The 24,528-nt window shown below is 41.6% G+C and overlaps 1 protein-coding gene across 2 annotated transcripts; it reads right to left on the minus strand.

Moving 5' to 3' along the window:
- Positions 1-1,622: 1,622 nt before the first annotated feature.
- On the minus strand, positions 1,623-24,169 carry LOC112456677 (tetraspanin-17-like). Of its 2 annotated transcripts, none has more exons than XM_025019365.1 (8): positions 24,044-24,169; positions 16,791-16,864; positions 16,353-16,427; positions 15,181-15,279; positions 11,482-11,610; positions 11,312-11,362; positions 4,779-4,895; positions 1,623-3,375 (listed from the first exon to the last, which is right to left on the minus strand). In XM_025019365.1, exons 1-8 carry the CDS (start codon positions 24,144-24,146, stop codon positions 3,307-3,309), a joined length of 717 nt encoding a protein of 238 aa, XP_024875133.1. In that variant the 5' UTR covers positions 24,147-24,169; the 3' UTR covers positions 1,623-3,306. The 2 variants fall into 2 exon arrangements, with proteins under 2 accessions (XP_024875133.1, XP_024875134.1); XM_025019366.1 differs by lacking the exon at positions 4,779-4,895 and adding an exon at positions 9,604-9,714.
- Positions 24,170-24,528: the final 359 nt, after the last annotated feature.

Genomic DNA, 24,528 nt, shown 5'->3' on the forward strand with positions numbered 1-24,528 from the left:
GTTTTACAAGGAATAGAAGCGTCTTAAGAGAAAGATATTGGAATGACATATTTCGCATTCATGCTCGAACCGCTTAGCAACAGGTATTATATCGTGCAATCGATTGGCACGTAGATCGACCAAAGACAATGCATTTGCGGTTTGCGGCGCTTAAAGAGAGCTTTCTGACGCAAAACGCTGAAACATAAACTTAACTGAGAATACACGCTTGTTTGTAAACTGTCTTTTTTCATATGTAAGCGTTATTTGAAACAACTTAATTAGTTTTAAATTAATTAAGAATTACGCTTCAAATAATACATCGCATAGGTACAACTTGCATCGCGTAGTCACAAAAATCGGCAGTTTACGCATACTGCAAGTCAGTTTTGCGCGCGGGCCAGCCGCGTAAAAATTTCCTTATCACACCTTATTACCAAGTTTTCGGAAAAGTGTCTTTTTTGTTTGCAGCAAAACAATAAATTTTCCAACATTCGGGAAAGCCTCGCGAAACATTTTCTCAGCCATTCCCGCAAACTTTTGCTCCCTTGTTGTTAAGTTCGAGCATAAATAAATACATAGAACCGTCATGTTTCCCAGCACACAAGATTTATAAATATTAACAGCCCAAGTTAACCACGTTATGCCACCCGCGTCTACTCGCACAGTATATAATACACACTACCCCATGTAATTTACTACACGATATAAAATGCGGTATTTACCGCTATCATATTTACCATTGGCCCTTCAGCAGCACATGTCGAAGTCCCTCGATATTATCTTTTTCGTGAGATATTCCAAATCGATGAACACTCAAACGGTTATTGTAATTTATGACTGTATTTGTTTGCGCAAGCTGTCATAATTTTTCCCAGCCTGAAGCGTTAAATTTTTCGTATGTACATTTCAACGGGAATCTTAAAGATTAAATTGTTTTTAAACTTAATTATATTAAAAAAATATATATATAACAAAATATAATGAATTACTTGTTACGTCGAAATTCGAAACTCAATGCACTTGTTGTTTGTGCTCGCAGTTACCATAGTAGCGATAAATAGTCATGATTGTAAAATCGAAACAGGCTTTCGACGTGCTTCTCGATATACGATATGTGCGGTAGACACGGGGTACGACATCTGGCCCAACGATGGAGGGATGGAATGTAATTCAGGAGGAATCGATATGCCCGAGGTGGCACAGTGGATCCATTACTGCGTCGTATTTGACGACCAATTGGGAACAAGGGAAAGTTATTGTATACTTGTGTATGTTGTATGGCTACCGTTCTCTATCACGGCGAAAAGTTGTTGCTGAATTCTTGTGCGGTGAAGTCGACTTTTCTCGTTCACCGCGCCCCCACGACGACGTCACGTTGACCGATCTTATAATGGCTCGACACATTGTAGCTCGCGAATCCTAGGCGAAGGCGTTCGTCTGTCTTTTCCTATCCTAAATGCGCGAAACGTATCTACTTTTTTCTTCTCCAGACAGGAGGACGAGATTTCGCAGTCGACCGTGTCCTGCAACGGTCGAGCGGTTCCGCGCGAGCCCGGAAGGAGCTGAGCTGGTTGCATCTATCGTTTAACTTCACTAATTTCGTTCATCTTTTGTACACGTTTTGTACGACTAAACTCCAATAGAAAATATCCGATTAACAATAGTTTGCGATAATTGACGATCAGGTCTAAAAATTAACTGCATCATTGACAAACTTGATTAATTAATTCTAATTGATAACTCCTTTAAATTATGGCCTCGATTTATATAGGTAGAAAACAGAAATGCAGTTAACCACGATTAGCGACGATAATCGATGTTGATGCAATCAGCCCTAAGGCGTCTCGAGAGAGATCGAATTGCGAGTACCAGACACCACGGATGAGATTCCATTGTTTGCCCTAGGAGTATCGATTTTCCGTGGAATCGAGTTCGCTGCTTTGAGTGTCACTTGTGATCGCTTGTTGACTCGTCGATTTGAGAAGCCTGATATACCAGAACGAATATATCCGATACGAAAATATCCCTTTTGTACAATCATCAAACGATTCAGTCAAGCTAGCTATACTTCCGTTACTCAAGACACTTGTAAGTCAAATCATATATATATTTGAGCAAAATTCATTTATCTTAAAGAAATACTAGTGAAAAAAATATATTATTGCTGTACAAAAATCTATAATAAAATTTTTTCGTACAAGGAATATTTCACGGATTTGAGTAACTCATTAAAAAAAATAAGCCCTTCCATGATTTTCGAAAGATTCAATTTTGATTATATTAGATTTGTGTGAAAATTTTGAAGCAATCATTGCAAAGGGGATGCCTGGAGATCTCGCAATTCTTAAGAAAAATATTTTGGCGCACGTTTCCTCGCAAAAAAGTAAATACGTTTCGCAGGCAGCAACGTCGAGATGAAACATCGAGACGTTCCGCTTCGGTGATGAAGACAAACGTTACATCGGATATTTCGTGACGATGTACTGCGATGCACTCGTCGAAAAACCTTCCTGCTGAACGCTTGCGTCGCGACGACCAACGTCTTCTCGTCGACGTCGTTTGATAGCGAGAGAAATTGATCTTAATTCAAAGAAATGTATATGTATCATGGCAAGAAAAATTTTCTATTTCTAATATCCGATTATAATTTGCCAAAAATTGAGATCCGATTGGAATTAAATATATTATTAATCTAAATTTACAATGCCAATTTTTATTTTTGTATAAACTGTGTTGATCCTCATTTTACTACATGTATTAATATGTAAAAATTTATGTCTCTATTAATCCTTGTATAAAATACAATTAAATTATACACAATGCCACAAATAAATAACATGTAGATATTTAAGTTCTTCATTACTTTTGGCGATTGCTCCATCTGTATATGCGATAAGAAATCTACTCAAAAGCGACGTTAATCAGGGCGCGATAAGACTGAACTTCGAAAACAATCAATTTCTCTCATTATTCGACAATTCAGACGATTAATCGATTGGACGGTACGGAAGGAGCAGGACGGGGTCGTCGCGCGCGACTGCAAAGTTTCTCGGATATTTACAAGTCGAAGGATTCGAGCGGTGCGAGTCGCAGCGCTATCGCGCGGATCTGATTATCGTCGGAGAATCGCAATCCGGTCATCGGTGTTGGCTCGATCGTGAAAATCCTTCGAGGATATCCGTCCGCTCTTCGTCTGCGAAAAGATCCAATCGATCCGCTCGCTCCGGAGCTCCGAGTCCGCGTCGAGACCTTGTGATTCGATCAACGTAGCCGGTTAGCATCTATAAAGACAAGATGCTAGACTGCCGTGGGGGCACGCGATTGTCAATGCCACTTCGCCTTTTGCGCGAATATATCCGCGCGCAAATTCTGCGCGAAGCAGATTCCCAGAATCTGAAAACAGTGAGAACACTCCGTTTATCGCTGTGCCGTAAAGCATCCGCGAGAATTAAAAAGAGAAACGCTCTCTTAGCATTTTCATAAAATATTCGCGAATGTCTGAAACGTTTCAATTGATATTCGATATAGTATTCTAAAAGTAGAAATAATATTTCTCTTGTTACTGTCAAGACGGTTCTGAAGAATATTTCATAGAGAGAATATTCTTTTAATTTAGCAGAATAATTAAAACGATACCTACATTTGCTTTAATCGTCCACCGTATTCGTGAAACGATGTATTATTTTTATACTTAAAATAACTGATGTATAAATGATGTATAAATAGTCTGCATTAAATCAGGTTTATGAAAATGCTAAAAGTATATTTATAACTACTAAAATTATATAAAATATATAAAATTTACTGATATAGAATATATGAAATTTATCGAAAGAATTTATCGATAAATTTTTTAGTTGGAAGAAAACTACTGAAATTAAATTGATTTAATTCGCTACCATTTAGTAGTATTTGTGCTCATGGTGAATATGCATACATCTATAATTTTGGATAATTGGATACACGTACGTACGTATAATTAATCTGAATAATTAAATCATACATCACATCGAGATGCAATCGATAAGTTCTAATAGAACGAGCAATATCAACATGCTTTGAGCAATATCAACATCTACTTGACACATACGTTGTAAGGGGAAAATTCATTACGTAAAGTAAGCATGAATTTAAAATCCTTTAATAAAATTCAAGAGAGGCTCAATATATTACGCTGATAAACGCACTTGCGCCGCCTATATAGCTACGTGTTATTATGTATCTCGCATCTACTTTACGTCTTCCCGCGTGTAACACTGCGAACGAAACTGGTAACAGTCAACGTTGCAAGCACGGATAAAGTCTCACCTTATTTCCTTTAGGGCATGCAACGGCTCCATAATACAGCGGTCCGCATCAACGAATATACATCGCGAGAAACGTGCTAAAAACTCGTTTTAACACTCTGAATCAATGATGGCAATCTTGAGCTACATAGAATATATCTGAATCGCAAATTGAAAATTAAGCGAGAGTTCGCACCAAGAGTTTGAGTTTTCCATTACGGGCTGAATTTTAAAAGAATCTTAACTACCGTAAAACGCCCACACGCGGTCACTTGAAAATAACGTTTTTCGAAAATTCTCGACCAAGATTTCCACCTTGACGCCTCGCAATTGACGCTTCATCATTTAACTTAGGTCATGTCAAGTGTTGAACGTACGGATTCCAAATGTTAATTAATCGCGAGAGAGTCAAGTCGCGAGGTACTTCCACGTACTCGTCGAAAGTTTATCGATGCGTGCCGAAGATCGGAGCTTGTACTTATGCTAATGCATTTTACCAGCATCATATACCTGAGTGAATGCTGTGCCAACCGCACCGCTGGCAATCGCGAGGAGATTTCGTTCTATCCATTCCTCGCCGGCCTGTATGCAACCTTTTTCATAAATCACTTTGGCGACCTCAAAGTTCTGCAAAAGAAGAAAAGGAAACGGCTACTTTGCTTACCGTCAGCTGTCCCCCTTTCCCCGGGGGTCACGCTACTATTACAGTTGTTAGTCCAGGACAATTTTCCGATGGTGGTGGTGGTGGTATTAGTTCCGTGAAGGTTTCCGTAGAGAAAGTGAAAGGATAGCTGCACCGTTGTTTATGTAACTCCGGTTTACCGTCGATCGCGTCAATCGGTCGCTATTTTAATGCGCGCGTGTCGCAATCCCTTTAAACGTTCGTCGCGACGCGTTTCGCGTTTCGCCATTTACGCGAATTGTGGTAATAATCGAGGCTAGATTTAACGATAGCTAATAACCTATCAGCTACGACGTGAACATGATTCTTTAATTAAAGTTTCATGTTCGATATATTTTAAGTCATATCACAGCAATCTTATTCTGTCCTTCCGACGAGACATTTATCGCGAACGAATTATAATGTTGACACGTCGGTGTTTCGCAAGATTGCGATGCGCTCGAATAACCGCGCGCGGAACGCAAAAACTGCTCGCAAATGAGAGCGAGGATAAAATCCACGATGATAACTCTCGGTCGCCCGAAGACGAGAACTCGCGAGAACACTGAAAAGGTCAGGACTGCTCTCGGTTTTACATCCCGCTTGATCTCGTTCTTCGTTCCATTAAGTGAAAACTCAATAAGGTACTCGGACTCCAGTCGACGTGTTTTCTCTCTGCGCGTTTTTCACGATTCCGTCGCGAGAACTATATCACTCGGAGGGAAGCTCGTCCAGGAGGAGCGAAAGAACGGTAACGTGCGTTATATACGAGAATGACGTTCTTAAAGGAGCGATATCCCGCTCGGTCGTGGCCCCGAACAATGAATTTCGCCGCTTAAATTTTCTAGCGAAGTCTCCGGCCGGTAACTTCAATTTCCAGTCATATAAAGGTAGCAACTTGATTTATTAGGAATGGGTAAGGGCTGCGCCGGAGGGGCGCAAATCGAGCCGGGATCGTAAAGTGGATCCAAAGGAGGAAGAGGAGGAGGAGGAGGAGGAGGAGAAAGAAAACGGAAGGAGGATTTCGAGCGGAGGGAACGGAGGGCACGTACGTACTCGAGAAAATATATATACACGTTACAGCGGCGGGTGCGCGGAAGGCGGAAAGAGGAAGCACGTATGGGGCATTTACGGGGTCGGGGGACGGTAGATAGGGGAGGAAAGAGGGATCCTAAGTAACAAGCCCATTCTGTTACGCCGTGCCTCGCGCGTTTACCTTCAAGGAGCCAGGGAGTAACTACGCGAGGCTTTCAACCTGCTACTTCATTTACACCTTCTATACCTCTCCGCTATCCAACTTTTCCCTTAACGTTGTCCTTTCCGTCTCCTTCTCGATACGCGGACGATATTGTGCGACTGCCTCATTAGCGGGGCGTTAGATGCCCTAATTACTTAAGAGTTTTCGTCTCTCGTTCTTCTCCGTCACTCTTCCCTTACGTCCCTTACGTTGAAGGGTCTCCCGGTGCGGGAACTGCTAATTTATTCTGGCTCTTCAACGTCGCGCGCGCGTGTCAAAGCGGCCGACGATGCGCGCGATGACAGCGACGAGATTGGGGAAGACCGAAGGCGGAAAATAGACGACGAGGGTCTGGTGTGTACCCAACGTGACTTTGGTTAAGCGCAGTTAATTGAGGCTCTGACAGGGCGTAAGCTACGAGTAACGAAAATTTTTCAGCGGCGCGACGAGAGAAGATTAATTTGACGGTGGAAAAAGCCTTCCGAGCCAACGTGCCACTCGTTTCTATTCATCTCTCCACTGTTCGTTCAGCTACTTGCCAACATTTCTCACTCCACGACGAGATCCTTTCCCGGGCGTTTTTCGAGCCGCGCCGCGGGATAGCATAGCGCGGCGATGGCAGCCTCCTTATTTTAGCGTACTATAATCTCCCCGTATTAGCATAGATAACATCGCAATTCTGGCGCAGTACAATCGCGCGCGCTAGCGTATAGATAAGCGCGCGATTATAGCGTAGCATAATCCCGGGCTCTAGCCTACTAGTATAATCCGGTGATTTTAACGTAATATGATTTTGTGCCTCGCCCGGGTCGGTTGGCCTTGTATGTACGTAATTCTGACGTATAATTGCTCGAGCGATACTTTATGGCTGCGATATAGTTTGCGATAATCTTCCTCAATCAGCATAAAGAATCAACATAAATCTTAGACATTCAGGTACGTGGAAAATCGCTAAATGCAATTTTAGATGCACTTTCTGTCCGCGCAATACGACACATACATTTTTCCCAAATCAATTTACCATTCCATTGAGTCGTTTATTAATTTCGTAGCTATCATATTGACGAACCGACGGTTAGGTTAATCGTATTTTAATAGCAAATTTAATGATGAATTTCTCGATAATTTTCGATTAAACGTGTCAATTAATGTAATATTAATGCGCGCCAGTTTACCAGCCGATATGTCAATATGCAATCTTGTTGCGATGTAATTGGATGCAAACACACCGTCCAAATAACAATAAAACAATAAAACTCGCGCCGGCCGTGAAATTGAAATTTGAATAATTAGCATGGAATTAATATAGTCGCGCCAAGAGAGAAAAACGCTCGATGTTTATGACGCGTAAACTGGTTCTTCAGACGTTTGTTGCGTATCGAAGTGAGGTACTATATAATCGGTCTAGCTGTCAAGATTATCCAGCGAGTTGGCAGTAATTTACCATACTGATTACGGGACGGGAAAAACTCGTATTATTGCATCGCGTGCCAGCTTCGTATAAACACTTTTATAGAATAGTTGCAAGGTGCACGCGCTTATGACTTATATTTCTATCTTCATTAAAGTATATAATGCGCTTAACTATGCGGAAAGTGATGTTTCCGAGAGGAAAGAGAATGAACGAGAGGCGGTTATTGAACGAAATTATGCGACGACAAATTAACAATAATCATTGAAAATTTTAAGAGATACGCGATAGTCGTGATATTTGCGTAAGAGTATACCGATGTGTAAAGTGTAATATGGGAACGTATCGATGAGATAATTGTTATCTAAATATTCGTCGCAAGTATTGGCAGATATTTGAATTGGCTAACTCTGTACACTCGATTTTTGCAAAATCAAATCTACATGAGTACACATATTTCAATAGAGATGATATTTGTTGCACAACGTATTCGCACAAATGAATCAATTGTAAATAATGTGAACTGCGTTTTGTTATGAAGAACAAAATTCTCTCGGACGAGTACGCTTCGATGTATACCATATACCACGCATTTCGTTATTACACGCATTATGACGTTTTTGTTTAGAAGCGGGATATACATAGTACTTACCGTATCGATTCTCCCTCAAGCTATCGCGTATCGATACAAAATGCATCGCCGAGAATATACACGTCATTCTGATACTTATACTTACTTACTATCTGACCCATATAATGGAGAGATATGTTTATAAGCGTACGTAACAATAGTAACATTTCTACATTTGACAATGCGACAAGCATTATACGCTATCGAACAAAACGTAAGCAGAACTAAAAACGAGAAATAAAAACGATATATCAAATTTGTACATAATATCGTGAGACATATTACTGGGACATTGTCACGAATCACCGGATGTCTTTTTTATTGATTCTTTGCGGATCGAATTCGAAATCGAATTTCTCGCAATATGAGAAAATATCGAGCTTCGCGGTTAAAAGAGCATTCGGCGGTGATTTCCGAGACGTCCCGTGCAGAATTTCGTCACGTCTACATCTAACATACATGCGATCATGTTCGTAAACAGCGAATCATCTTTACCGAGGTAACCGAGAAGCTGGGGAACTGCAACTTTCTCGCGCGTGTGCCTTAGTAACCATGTCGCGTCGCAGCTGAGACATGCCACGCGGAAAGCACGCGTTTAATGAAATTAAAGCTTTTTAACGGTAAACCACTTTGCATCGCTCGGTCGATCGCGCTCCGCCTGCCCGCCGGTACTTGGCCCAAGTTTACTTTTTCCGGTCTTTGCACCGCGCGTCGGCGTAAAAACGGATCGATCGGCGCGTCTGGAATATTCATCACACACGTACGCCTTTAGAGAAGTAAGGCAGAGAAGTAAGTAAGGCAACGCCATTAAGGCGTAATAGCGGCGCGTTTACGTATTAGACCGTAGAAATACACGCTCGCGCGCGGATGTCACGCCGAGTGCAACGAACGATAGTCCGTATATACTTTCCTTTCCTTTCCGTGACGGCGGTCGTGCTATCAATCTCCGGCTGCTCGCGAGCGTTATATTGGAACGGTATTTCTCCCGCCGCGCCGCGAAATTCATACGCGCGCGGCGGTGTTTCTCTGAAAATCCTCGTTGCCTCGTATATTTCTCGCGAGATTCTTCGTCGCCGCGCGCAATTCCGCCCGAATAAAATAGGAATACTCGCGGAAATAGAAATATCACTCGCAGATTGCTGTTTACGTAGACAACTATATTTGAAAATATATACATTATAGAATCGGTATCTATAGACATATCTACCTTCTTCAGAATTTCGTTTAATATATCCTGGCGCGATTCTTAGCAAACTCGTGAAGCGTTTACGTATATAAAAAGTATGGTATTTTAATTTACAGATTTTTTTAAGTGGAATATTTTGCGGCAAAAGCGATCGAAGAAAGTTGAGGCTTCCCAGCTTAACGGACGACAGTTTTTAGGATTAAAAGTACCTGCAGAACCATGGTGCTGACCACGGTACCGGCGACGGGTACGAGGTTCAATTCTAGCCACTCCTCACCCGCTCTTAGGCAACCCCGCTCGAATATACTTCTCTCTCCCGTCTGCATTGGCCCGAGGGAGTAAATAGAAATGGTTTAAAAAGCCGGTAACACACAAGGGTGCTTGCTCGAGCTCAGAGACTCGAAATTACGCCGTCGGTTGTGGGCTGCGGTCCACCGATAACGCGCGAGCAAGCATCGATACTATACATTTTCGTTCTCTCTCTCGCTCAACGACAACGAGGGTGTGCTCTTTGGGCGTGAATGAGAAAACGACTCCCGTTTTCCTCTTAATCGCGACTCACGACATACAGATATATTTTTATGCCGCTGCGCGAGAGAACCCACAAAGCACGCCCCAAGGGGGAGAGAAAAACTTAAGAGGGTTTATCGACTGACGCGCGGGCATAACTTAGCGGTTTAAACCACAGGAAGGAAAGTAAGAGAAATGTAATAAGGTGTTCGTGATGCTCGCCGTTGCGTGAAGCGATCCGGTGCGGAGTGTGGGTGCGGGGTGTAACGAGGGGGAGACGGTATTCGCGATGGTATACACGTAACGTCGATTCTCCGTCACGTGTAGCAGATTTTTGAGGAACCCACCCGCGGGGATTCAACCGCATTTGAAATTTATATTCTTATTTGCAAATTGTGACCAAATACGATAATCGTCTCGAATGTAATTTTTATTAATTTGTACACGGCACACTCATAATGGGTGAATAATATCGGTGACGTTTAATACACCGGCACGGAAAAAGCTCTTTATCGTTATTTATTTAGTCGCATTTTATCGGTCCGTAACGCATCGCGGTGCACATTAACGATCTCCCGACAAAAAATATAATTAAGCGACGAGGGCTTCTCTCGATGAAAGCGTAATTAGCGAAGGGGCGGACTCCGAGCCATTACATCGGGAATGATATACCTGCTCTTAAAATAAAGCCTGCACAGAAGTTCTTATCCCCCCTTCCTCTCCCTTCGCTCTCTGCCACCCCTCTCCCCTTTCCTCTCCCTTCGTCCCCTGGACTCGACTATTTTCTCTCTAATTAAGTTCCACAGTTTCTTGACCCGGATCGTTTTTGCCCGCGCTTGTAGACATTGTGTAATCGTGCGCGCGCGACCCGCGCAAAACTACCCCGGAGAACTACCGCTATCTCGAATCTGGCCCCGTGCGATGGAGCGCGATTCTAAAGACAAATTATTCGGCCCCTCCGAGGCACGTTCCACTTGGTTTACCGTACTTTCGTAACGGCGGCACAAAATGACGCAAGTTTCGAATCGGAAACAAGGCGAAACTAGGATACCACGGTCGGAATGTTACGGTCGGGTGTCATTCGTAATATGTGGATGTAGAGTATGTAAGTTACGATAGTTACGAAATAGGTAAAGGAGTTTAAAAGATATGATTAAAAGAACTTTTTGGATGGGATGAATTTAAAGACTCACATTAAAAACGCGGAACATAAGAAGAGACGAAAGTAGAGTATAATATTTAACCGAAAATAACATGTTTTGAGAGAAAGTGGTTTTCGTATCTTTTATAATTATGAACTTTTCAAGTCCGGTTTTCTAAACGTTATTTGTTATACGACAAAGGTAAATATTTTAATTTAAAAATTCTTAATCAATATTAGCGATAGAATAAAGATGTTATACTTACGTAACTGGGCTTTCTTACATCATAACCGCATTGTTTATTTTTAATGATTTCCTGAAACAAATAAGAGGAGAGAAGATTTGACTTTCAACCGTAGAATTAGCATTCGATGGGAAATGATTTTATACAGCGGTAGCAATCACGAGTACTATAATCAGTATGGAGAAAATTACATTAGGTTTTCGCTTGCAACAGCTAAAAGGCACGCCGCACGCTTCCCTTGAGCCTATGTCGCTTGACGAACAATTGAAATAATTGTTGCGGTCCCAATCCCTCGGACCCTCAATGCCGCAACACTGCAACTGAAAAATAAGACAACAAATTTTATAATATTACGATATAACGTGCTTCTATATGTTAAGAGAAACCGCTAAATTTTGAATTGCTTATAGATTCCCACACGGATTCTTTGATCTACACATCTACACAGAATTTCGTCGTTTTCGATGTAATAGTTCGGCAGGAAACTCATCGCAATTCGTTCGCATAAACAGTTCGAGAATATTATCCTCAGGCGAGGCCGAAGTCAGCGCCGATATGATCAATCGCGGTCGAATTTGCGATGAATATCACGAGCGGGTATGAATTTCAAACGTCGTCATAAATAATTCCGATGACGCTGGAAATTCAGACGAGGCAATATTAAATACGCGACTTAAAAGATAAGATCGTTCGATAAGCGAGGAAGAGAGAACGTCGCGTCCAGTTCGGAAGCACCAGGCTATAATAAGCGTATAAGAGAACGAAATTATCTCGTTGCAAGGAGCCGGGTATTAAGGGAAGGAGAAAAAGTGTGGGATCATGTGAGTTGGGATTCGGCTCGCAACGAGGCTTGGCCAGCGACCGAAGTCCCGAGACCTTCATTAAACCTCAATATACGTTTCCTCTGCGAATCCGAGATGCTTTATTCTTCTTCCTCGGCTACCCGTATGTGTCCTCGTTGGTTAGTTCGGTAATTTTTTCACGCTAATCCCGCCGGCCAAATGGCCAACAATGAAATGTTTTCTTTATATAAAGGATACCCGATAAAGTTTCTCCTAAACATTAATTCTGCGTATAACTGTGCCATTGGGAGTAGTAGCGTCATTTGCGACAGTCGTCTACAACGGGTAATTAATTCGTAGATCTTGCAGGCACTAATTTATTTGGGAAAATCTCTTGCCAATAAGTATAACATACATTGCACACCGCCAGTTAATATTATGCTATATATGCATTTGATTAATCAGCCGGCAAGCGCGCACACGCGTATCTCGCAATACTATCGTATAATTAATTAACCATGGGAATATTCGTATTTCTCGGTACGACATTCGCGCCGCGGACGGGAGATATTTCACGTTTAATTAAAAGGCATAAAAATGAATTACCTGACGCGAAGTGTATTAGATTCTCTCGCCGGGGTTAAAAATAGAGAATCGATACGGGGAATATCACGAATTCAATTATTAATAACGGGGTTGCATGATGTGAGAGCGCCTCGCGTTTGTCGTTTCGCACGTACTTCGTACGAATTCGATTAATCAGGCGATTCGTTATCGCGATATAAGAAGTGGCTGTCACGCGAAGCCAATATTATCGAGAGGAAGGGAGAAAGGGAAAGGACAAGCGTCGAGCACCGAAAGATAATATCAGGCGGATCCTTCCCCTGGCAACTACCGTAATTTAAGTTGATTTGTTTTCAGCGTGCTCGTTTTATTTTATTTCAATTATTCGTTGCGGTAACGTTTCAATTCGTTCCAATCAAATATTCATAATACGAAACATGGGCGCGTGGAATATTCATACGAGATGCGAATGCGAGTCGAGTATTGAGATACGAGATACGAGTTTCCGATTGTAGCTGGATTTAATTATTATTCGCTCGATGGCCGTACAGGCTGTATCAAGAGAGATCGACAACAGGCGCTCCGCTCGATTCGCCATCGATTTCTCTTTGGGCGAGAATTTCGCCGTAACTGGCAAAGCTTAAACTGATAGAGAACATGTAACACAGTGAAACACGCAGATAACAATTGGAATTCACGCGAATATAACGGAATCTTCAGTTCGTATTTCAATTCGTTATCGTTATTGAATCTCTTGACGATCTCCGAACGACAACAAGAAAATTAACTTCGACTTTTTGGTCAGGGCGCGTTCAACGTTGAGGAACGGCGCGGCGCGGCGCGGCGCGCGCAAAACGGTATTGCAGAATGAAATATTCTGCCACGGAAGAATCGACTCGAGATTCCTCCAGGGACAGAATTTTTCTCGTTTGCCGACGTACCCGTCTCTCTTGATACATCCTGTATATCGATCGCGCCGGACCGAACCGGCCGAGTTGAGCCAATTGATAAGTGGGATGGCGACGGTAAATACGCTCCGCGCCACCGCACGAAGTCGAAGTACTAAGCATTTCATTAACCGCCTATAAATGGTACCGAGTGAATCCCGACGGGATCAGACAATGCGGTGTATGGCAACTTGGTGGTGCCTCGGTTTCCCCGGGGCTGATAGGATTGCCGGAATTGCGCGCCGGCATACCGGGCGTCCCTATTGAAATCTCGTAAACCACAATTGGTCGGGCGACCATCGATTAACGAATTCGACGCTATCGCGCTCTCGGCCGAAATCGACTGTCATATCTTCAAACGGAATTATCTTAATCCTCGGAAACAACGTTGAATCTGTATATCTATGAGTGTACTATGGTATTTTACAATTTTTATCTGCGCGCGTGCCACAATCATCTTTCGCATTGCAGCGTCTATAAATCTTATAGAGTGCCTTGGAACTCGAGTATCGATATAGTTGCTCTACTCAGAAACGTATTCAATTAATGCAGTTTCTGATAACTGATGTTAATTAAACTGAGAAAAAGTATTATGCCGTGTCTTTTATCAATCTCATATTATTCAATTTGTTAAAATGTGAACCGTTGTATTAACTATGACAACACGACGATAGTTTGGACGCGATGGTTTGCCGATGATGGAATCGTGGTGGTAATTCAACGCTTGCGGATTCATCAGCGGTCCCGGAGCCCGCCGTCCGCGCGCATTCAAACATTAACCGAATCAGTCCGCAAATGTTTCCGTATGTCTCCGCGTCGCGCAATAATTTATGTGTGTACATACATATTGATCGATGGATCCGCGGCAATCTACGTCGCATCTACATGGCTATATGAACAGCGCAAACCTCTCGCGGCATGTTTCGATACCGACCTTCATCCATCCTCCGTGGCAGACGTCCGCTTTTTACTCAAACTGAATCCCGCTAACCGCGCGACGGATTCGTCGGCTAAATTAATTCTCGCGGTTCCGCTGGATACTTGGCCGAACGTAAATCACTGTCGCGCTCCGCGCGCGCGTTCGTAAAGTATGGCGGATCGAATGAAATTTTCGGTGGATCCGGTTCGGCAGTGTAACGTGTGGTTGCAATGTGCGAGCGAGCGCGTGTGCGGTTTACCGTCGACTAGCTCCTACTGATAGGATTACCGAAATTGCGGCAGTGTACCCGGGCGGTTCTATTGAAATCTCATAAACCACAATTGGATAACCGGATATCGATGGTCGAACGCTACTATATTACGCGCCATTTGGGCGCTGCCGCGTGGCATTCGGAATCTGGATCTGGCCAGATTTTCGTGCTGCGGCCGCGGCGACTCGATAAAGTTTGCGCGAGCTTCCGCGTTTCGGAAACCGCGTCTGACCGCACGATTTCCTGCACTACTTGGAAATGCGAGCACGCGCGCTTATTAAGGCCGCCGCGCCGGTATACGTTCGGCTTCGGTGATTCGATACTTCGACGGGGTAACGAGCACGAGGGAAGCACGGATTATTCTAGTTATATTAATATAATGAAGAATCCTGATATAATCAACTTGCCCAATCTTCTTGAATCCAATCGATGAGGTTCTGCTGATCGGGATCCTCTCTGTAGTGGATGATGAACGCTTGGAAGCCTCCCGTAGCTTGTGACTTTATCTGCGATGAACAAAATATCGTATTAATTAATGTCAATCAATCTGTCTTTTATCAATTAATTATTGTTCTAAGATCTAGCCTAAAATTTTTTAAATCAATCTATCCCAATTTTGTCGCCCGAAACAAGAGAAAAGAAAAGTGTCTGGATATAAGACCGTATACACCGAAGACCTCGTAGTCTCTACGAAGACTTGTTACGGTGGGTGATTTCTAGTCCGGGATATTCTCTCCGGACAATTGACGAGCGTCACAGGTGTTGCAGGTGCAATTGCTCAAGGACGAGTTAACTTGCCGCCAGTCGTGAAATAGAATGGCGCGCATTAAAACGCGAGCTGCGTGCGAATACGGGGATATGATGGCACGTTTGTTGGTTGTCCGAAATTTTCCACCGGGAGAAAATTCTCGTCATGTTTAAAGGATACGGTTAATGGAATTAATTAGTAATCCAGGAACTCTCTTGCTGCATAATTATACGCAAACTTCGTCGGCGCCTAGACTATACTCTACATCTTCCTCGCGCATGGGTGTACATATATCCAGAGCGAATGAGATTGTGAAATATGCACCGACGAGAGAAAGAAAGAGAGAGGGAGAGGAATATTATACAATGTATTCGGCATATTCGCTTTGATAATTCAGCCACGTTTCTCGTAGCTACTGAATTAATAAACACGGTAAGCAGAAACGATTACGAATGAACGCAACGAAACTCGAGGAACACTTGTCTTGGAAATGTTGTGTATAATTCTGCAGGATAAATTTTAGTAAAGCTGTATACTTCGCGAAATATCATCTGCGCGAATAATGAAATGCGCACAGGGTATCCATCGAGCAATATTAAATTATATAGCTGTAAAATAATCTATAATATCTCACACACGCATTTTAATATTTACTAGATTTATACATAGTATTACAAGTATTTTTAAATATAATGTGTAAATATATTCATATTTTGGAAGTTTTGCTGTATAATTATTATTGTACATTATAAATTATTATATATATATATATATATATATATATATATATATAATGACTTTATAAATTATATGAAGCTACGTAATATTTACCCAATCTTTGAAGATGAATCCCAGAACACCGACAGTCATTTCCATCAGCAGTAATAGCGCCAAAAACATCGCGTACTGCAACACGTAAAATTAATTCTATCAAGATCCCATGAGAAATTAATTAGTACCCATTATTGCCCTACTTACTACCCGTTAGAACCATCCTTTCAACGACTCGTTCCCTTACGGGGAACTCTAAATTTCAAGAGTTCATCATCAAAGAAAGCGGAGCTTTTCGGTTTTAAGTACTTTTAAACGTTACATTTCTCAAAGGGCGAACTTTCGTTGAATCGCGCGCGGCGCGGGTGGCCAGCCAATGATAGACCATAGATATCACGTAACGAACCGGAAGCTCGATCCAAGTTCGAAGTTTCCGAAAGATGTTGAGCAATTAAAGTAATCCAGAAAGAACTTAATTGAATTCCGTAGGACGCTCACCGCGGCGAGGAGGCATGTGTTCTCTCGTAGCGCGCCGACGCATCCCGTGAAACCGATGATAAATGTCACTGTACCTGCAACAGAATAAATAGTATCGGGTACTTCGTCATCGCGCGAAATGTAACGTGAAGAACACGAATGCATTCGTCAATATATCGTATAATCGTGAGTTATGAGCGTGGGTGCGCGCGTCCCACCGGTGAATTCATTCCCACATCGACATCCCGGCGTGAATTCCCCAGACACATTTATAGGTTCGCAACGAGGTAGATGAAAAACCCATGAAAACTGGAAACTTAATCACGGTGAACGCTGCGTCAGAAGGATTGAAACGGTCCGGCAATATCGGAGGAGATTGAGAAAAAGAGTTTTGTTTATTTGGTACCATTAATTGAGTTCTAAATCGATAGACTAATCGTAAAAATCATAGTAAATCGAAATTTAGAGATATGTTCACAAAAAGTATTAAAATTATACCTATATACATATACGTACTGTAAATAGTGTTAAAATTATTTTTAACATTATTATATATATACTTGTCTGGTTCTCATTCTTCCTTTTAATTTTTAGTCCTCGAAGTCGAGAAGATTTTATTAGCCAGCAAAACCAAGGAATTCGAAGTGTTCTGGAATTTCACCTGCGTAACAACTCTGATTTACGAACATACGCCATGTATTAGTTACACGTAGGTTCGCGAATGCATGCAGTAACACAAGTAATTATATTAAAATTCCTGTGCGTTCCAGTTGAATTTCGTGAGAGTGCGTCATCAACAGTACCGCGCTGTACCGATGGTAATGCGAAATATTTATGAAATTATCTGTTACCCGCGAACGAGCGTGCCGCGTAATGAGCGCTAAATCAATTCCGCGTGTACAAAAAGTTCGCGAGCACACACGCTTAAAATTTGCTACATGCGTGTGGATTCAAGTAACTCTTTTTCGCCTTTTATATTTAATATGTAAATAACATTAATTTTTTATATGATATAAAACGATACGTTTGCATTAAAACTGTTAAGAGAACTTTCATGCGTATACATATATAAATTCGTCATAAAAATGTTTGCGAATAAAAATTAAATTTTATTCATTTATATTGAAGAAAATAGTGTAGAGAACATTCGTCAACTCTTAGCAAGGATTTAGCGATGAATCCTAATCAGATATTAGACAATATTTCTATGTATACTATAATTTTCATAAATTCGAAACAATGAAGAGTAAATTTAATTACACGTAGCAACGAGATGGCGATGACTCGGTCCATTAAAAAATTTGCAACCGCATCGAGAAAACGATTATAAGTCAAACTCGGCGCTATCGAACTTAATTTTTATCTATCATCGAAAGTTATAAGATTTTAGAACGTGTTTCGGAAATGAGGGGGTAACTTTTAATCCGATGCAGGGACGGGCAACGTAGAACGAAGCTCTTTCAAGTAACTGAATAATTAGTCCAGACTTACTTTCGGAACTTTTGTTAAGCCTTGCCACGAACTAGAAGAAAATGGCAACGATGAAACGCTTTGCGCTCGGACGAAAAACTCGATGAAGAAAAACGAAAAGTGCGAATGTAGAAACGTGTATATACTTGAAAGTGCAGTTGGAAAATTTTTATACCAGGATAAGGCTATTACGAGGCATTTTTGTACGTTAACCACATAAACGAAATCTATTTTAAATTATATAAATTTTTTTATTAACCATTATTGCAATTGTTGCTATAAAAAAAATATATATATACTTATGTTTACTATAAAGACGTTTTATTCACGCTACAACTCAGCTCGTATTTGGATTATAATATTTGGCACGCAATCAATGTTTCGTATAAAGGAAGCAATGGCAGGCGTGGGCCAATGGTAGACGAAAGAGCTTTGCCGCTCTTGCAATATCGCAACGTTGCTTTATGTCGTATGGTAATAAAATTGCATGATAGAGGAACGCATACGTTTGATCTCACCTCGCGACACGCGAATATAACGGCGAGAGAGTGTGAGCCGATAATATCTGTTTCGATTTTAGGTTTTCGTTGACTAAAAAGAGAAGATATATGTATATACAGAGTAATCCAGGTCTTTCGTGCTTTTCTTCGTATTCCGCGAACAAAATTTGAAGTCGATTCTTTTGTAGCGTGATTTTAATTAGATCCGGTTTCTTGTAATTAATTTAGGTTTAACTTGTGGCACGCAAAATTACGGATGTTTCATGGAGAGCATTTGAATTCGCGATGACGTTCAGGACAGGAGTATACACGGGTGGAAATCAAAACGCAGCACTCAATTGCGATCGCATTTATTTAAGCGCGGAACAAACATAATCCAGGATTTAGTGTTTCTCTTTGCACAAGTTTCGATTTATCTGGAATGCTGCGCGATTTTGGCAGGCGGCAGCGCTAATAGTTTTAGGCGGATTTCCAAAAGCGTATTTTCCAAACGAGCTTTGCATTGGGATTGATAAACTTTAAAAAGCATGGATTAATTTTGTGCAAAGGTGAAATTATATAAAATATTTATATAAATGTATATTGTAGAAAATTTTGTAGAATAATTGTCAAACTTAGATTAATTTTGCTAAATGGCAGATGTGTGTTGCGACGGATAAAACAAATGGTTTAGAATATCTGCGATACAATGCAATTTTTGTTCTAAGCGTTAAGGGAATCCTATAGTGGCAGTCGTTACCGACATTTAGTTAAATGCATTAAACTTTTAACTGGCTTTACGGAATTGCAAAATTCTTTTACAGAATTGAAGTACGTACAAAAATGTAGTTCCGTCTGGTCAACTTTACATAAAAAACAAAAGAAAATTAAAAATTTGAGCATATAGAGCTATCACTGACGACAATATTTGCTTATACAAAAATACTGCAGGTTATATATATACAAAATGAGATACGCTGGGACATAGGGAAAACATTTCAGAACAATATCGTGCAATTAGAACTAAAGATTGAAAGCCTAGAAAAAAAGATTAGTGTGTTTAACTTTTATATGTGCAAAAGAACATTCAGGTTGATGGGATAAGCAGTATTGCGTGTAGCGAGTGATGGCGCAGCAATCAAACAAGGACAGATGCCTCTCGTTAGACAAGGACAGATATAGAGAAAACAGGATTAGAAATGTTGACATTATCGACATCGAGGAAGTTCGGCCGTCGCTCTAGGATCCCCTTAACTTTCAAATAGTGCAGCTATAAGTCTAAATTGTTGTTATTTATCTGGTAACCGTTCCGCCAAATTAAGCGCAAGCCGGAAGAGGTAGAGTTACTCGTCAAAGTAAATGCAAGTAATTGGAGCATGAGATAATCGAAAAGCCAGGCTCAAGTCGATGGAGTATGCTACGCAAGTACGAAATAATTAACAAGCGCGCGTCGCTTTCCTAAGTACACAAGGTACACATAATGAGGAGACGTCGATTACTTCGATGAAAATGCCGCTTGAATGACGGCCTAACATTTTTTTTGACAAATTTTCTTTTACGTTACATAAAGTTATATTAAAATTTTCAGCCAGGGGCGCTCTATTGACGTTTGATCAGCTGCAGCGAAAATTCGTAATTTCAAATACTACCGTGCTGAACAAACGTTTAATGGCTCGAAGTTAAACAATGGGATAGTTCGCCGCTCACTTCGGCTCTACGGAATTAAATATTAGCGCAAATATCGTTTTGTACGGTAAATATTAAACTAATAACGCTTAGGTTGCATTACAATGGTACGATGAATAACAAAATTAACCGAGTACATTTATCTTCACGAAACAGGAGCAGCGCGATAAAGGAGCGAACTAGTTCTGTACCTACATCTGATATATTATTATCCTTCCTTCCTCTCTCTTTATCTTTAATGTGGTATAATTTTCAACAAAAATTTAGCGCAAATATTTTTCAATAGTGTCAAACGAACAATTGAAGTAAGTACTCCTCCTCCTTCTCTTCCTCCTCCTACTACTAAGTGAATTCGACTAAGGCGACGATAGAACGAACGCGCTGGCCTCTTGTCGCCGTCCCCTTCGAACTTCGAGGGGATTGTTTCCACGGACACGGGGCAAACAAATGGATGAGCCCCCGCAAATCGGTCCCCACTTTCGTACTCGAGCGGTCTCCCGCGTACCGTTGTTCTTCCGGTGTACCTATACCGGATCACGTGCAAATTCGATTTGGGCCGCCGCGACGTCCCGCAGAGAACCACGCCGTACCACAGGCCAGCCCATCGTATACCGGCTTGAATTCGGTCGCCGGGCACATTCCCGGAAGCATTCTCGCTATTACGGCTCGGCGAAACCGCGTGCGGGTGACCGCTTCGAAAGCGCGCGCGCGGCTTTCCGGAGCGCGGAATCTCCGGGAATCCACGTGTACACACCCGGTGTGTAATTCCGAATTCGATTCATATAGCGTCACGTCCCGCAACAGCGGAGTCTCGGAATGTCATCCTCTACGTCCGGAAACGTGATATCCGTAACGGGGAAGAGAACAGCAACCCAGAGGACCGGCGAAATAAATCGGACCCAGACCTCGTCCTAATTTTATGTCCGTCGCCTTACTGCCACCTCGTATCCAATTAAAACTTTGGCACCCTGTTAGAAGAAGAGAGAGAGAGAGAGAGAGAGAGAGAGAGGAGGAGGAGGGAGAGAGAACGGAAGAGCCGCAGCGCGCAATCTGCGTCTATTTGCCGGTAGAGCACGTGTATTATATAGCCGACGGAATATTACATTCGCGTCGCGAAACGGAGAGAGAGTCTGTGGTGGTTAATGGAAACGTATCGAGGGGGACGCAGCGAACGCGCTTTCTGTCAGTGCGCCCTTAACCCTTCCGTATCCCCCGTATCCATTTTAATTAGTGTTCCGCTGGCTCTCCTGCAGAATTCCTGGCAAGTTTCCGTGCTTCAATATTTATAGTTCTTCGACGAAAATTGGATATTGAGTGCTTTTCGACAAAGATCGGGATCTGATAGGTTCGGAGATATCGTAGGAAAAATTGCTTATCCTTCGACGTTTAAAACAATGATATACTTTTCAGTGTTAGCATAAAACTCGATTCAAACTTATTCACGAAAATCTCTGTATTCACTTTGCACCAATACTGGCACGTACTTCGTACACCCTAATGACCGCGTGCATCACGGGAAAATAGGTTGTCAGGATCGCGGCCGACAAAAAGCTCTTTCCTCTCGCGCAAAACGCACCCTGTAATGGCCGGTAATGTCGCGTGTACGTAGCTTATCTTCCACCCTCGTGGCGTGGGAATTGTGTCGTTGCCTTTGGGACTCCGATTCGTAAAACCTCGTATTCGGTGAGGACGCACGTGGTATCATTTATACATTATGATTATACAACTCCGACATTATTTTTCATTCCATCATTCTACCTAATTTACCCCATGGTTTACGTTTACAAGAGAGCGATTCACCCGGGAAACTACCGATTATTTCTTCTCTCTTTCTCTCTCTCTCTCTCTCTCTCTCTCTTTCTTTTTCTCATTCTTTCATTCTCACTTCGTTTGATGCGCTCTCTCTGTTAATTGAAATGGGCTTATTATGTTGCAAACACGCTCCATGAAACGTTTTGATAAATGTTTACTTGGTAAATGAAACTATATCCGCTCGCGGAAAGAAAAAAATTGTATGTAATTGTTAATTGTCAGTTGTGAATGAATAAAATTACTAACATCCGCGAACATAAAAGGCTATTTACGGTATTATAATAAGCGCGTCTCGTAGAGCGCTAAAAGAATAATTCAAAGTTCTATCTTGTTATAATAACACGTAGGACGCCGTCTTTCTTGCCTCTCTCTTTTCCAAAATAATTAAAACGAATAAATTTCCTATTACTTGTACCACATTAATTTTTTACTATTAGCCCTCTAACACATTAGGAAAGAAGCGTTCCATAAATCAGACTATCGAGATGAAAATTTTTCAAATCTCCAACGTACGCAATTGTACAGAGGTCTCTGAAAAGCGAAGCGCAGAGCGCGTGCCTAAATAATGTAAGACAATGAGATATTGAATTTCAACTTCAGACAGAGGCTGAATTTCAAAGCACCGCGGCATGGCTATATGTATATCTCTATCTGCTACGAGTCTCGGTTGAATGATTATAAGAAGTGGAAATGGTAAATAGTCCTGTTTCTACGTTATGTCGCTCCTTTAAATTCCTCGTTTCCGAAAGGCATCTATAGGACGTTCCGGAATTCGCGACCTTAACTTTGACGGATTCTTTTTGCCGAGTCCGAAGAGCAAAAAAAAGAGAGAGAGAGAGAGAAAAAGTTAGAAAGTATGCGGTTTTTAACAAATTTGTTTCTCTCGGAGAACTTAAACTATTCGAAAAATTTACGACTATGCAGACACCTTAATTTCCGGTTCGCTCCGAGCTTCGTTTCTCGGAGAGGTAAGTTACAATTCCCCGATCTTATCCAAATTACAAATCCGCGCTATATTGTCGGTCGGCGCATTACGCGACTTCCGCGTGAAGGAAGCGCGCGAAATATCGCGGACGAATTAGAACGAATGTCGTCCTCCGGGCAACCATTACGAGACCACCCGAGTGGCGTTAATACAGAAATCAAGTTATGGCCGCGCGGTCGTGCGAAATGGTTCCGCCGACAGAAACGATAGCCCCTTTGCAGGCAGTCCTGAGAGGAAAAATTGCGATCGCCGACACCCCGCCAAGGGAAGGCACCAAATGTCGGAAAACTACGATTCTTACTATGATCAGTCGGCGCATTATGGGGAGTAGTTTCCTTCTTTTATTACAGTTCATTTTCATTCTCTGCCACAAAAATCACTTTATGCTGCTAATATTGTTTTACATTTTTCTGAATTGAAAAATTAGATATGGCAAATATATCTCTTATTTGGAATTTATACTTGAAGATTTAAAGAAATAATTTTTAAAAGTTAGCGCTTTTAATTAAATATCTGTTCTATTTATGCATTAATTTAATTAATGGTCCCGATGTAATTTCTTCAAATGTTTGATATTTTTAAGCGACCAATATATTGCAATAATAATTTCACGAAATGAGTTAAAATCTCTGTCACTCTTCATTGAAGTAAAGCATTGTTTGTATTGTACGTATTTATAATTAGGATTTCCTAAGAACATTTTTGTAGAAAATCCTAAAATTAAAGTTTAGTTCAGTACCACTCGAAGAGAGCCATTATAACTCTCCGTGCGTCTCTGAGAGTCGCGAAATGAGCAGAAGAGAGAAAAGAAGAAAAAGAGAAAAAAAAGCTCTGATACTCACCGACTAGAATGAGGATAAATGCTGGATCGAGTGCGACGTTCGTGAGGCGGGACAGGTTGTTGAAGGTGTCCTTTTCGGTCCATGCCCAGACGCCCACTGCCATGATGCCCAGACCGAGCCACTGCGACAAAAAGAGAGAGAGAAAAGGGGTGAGAGTTAGAGATTGGCTTAAGTGAAGACGAATATCGGCGGTAAGTTTCAGCTAACCGGAAACTTCCTCCGAACTGTTTTCGCGCCGTCTGCCATATTTGCGAACGGAGTTTTTCGATTATCCCGACGTGAGAGATATAAATCCCAGGATAGAGATATATAAATTCTAGCTATTATATAAGTAACGCATTAGATTGATGCAAATGGGATTAGTCGTGTGTTTGCCAAATAAAACTGAAAATATTATGTAATTTCGTGAGAAAAAATAATAGATTATTTTTGCCGATTGTTGCCGTTGACTTTAATACTTTTACTGTATAGAAAGGGGGGAGGTA

This window comes from Temnothorax curvispinosus, unplaced genomic scaffold, assembly GCF_003070985.1.
Source record: "Temnothorax curvispinosus isolate PA1 unplaced genomic scaffold, ASM307098v1 QBEX01007090.1, whole genome shotgun sequence".
In the NCBI taxonomy this organism is placed as follows: Eukaryota; Metazoa; Arthropoda; class Insecta; order Hymenoptera; family Formicidae; genus Temnothorax; species Temnothorax curvispinosus.

Bases quoted from the DNA above. Each gene is read 5' to 3' on its own strand.
- LOC112456677 (XM_025019365.1), bottom strand. From the start codon at position 24,146: ATGGCAGTGGGCGTCTGGGCATGGACCGAAAAGGACACCTTCAACAAC. The intron at 16,865-24,043 runs GTGAGTATCAGA...ATTCTGTTGCAG, and splicing joins ATTTATCCTCATTCTAGTCG to GTACAGTGACATTTATCATC. The intron at 16,428-16,790 runs GTGAGCGTCCTA...TACGTGTTGCAG, and splicing joins ACACATGCCTCCTCGCCGCG to TACGCGATGTTTTTGGCGCT.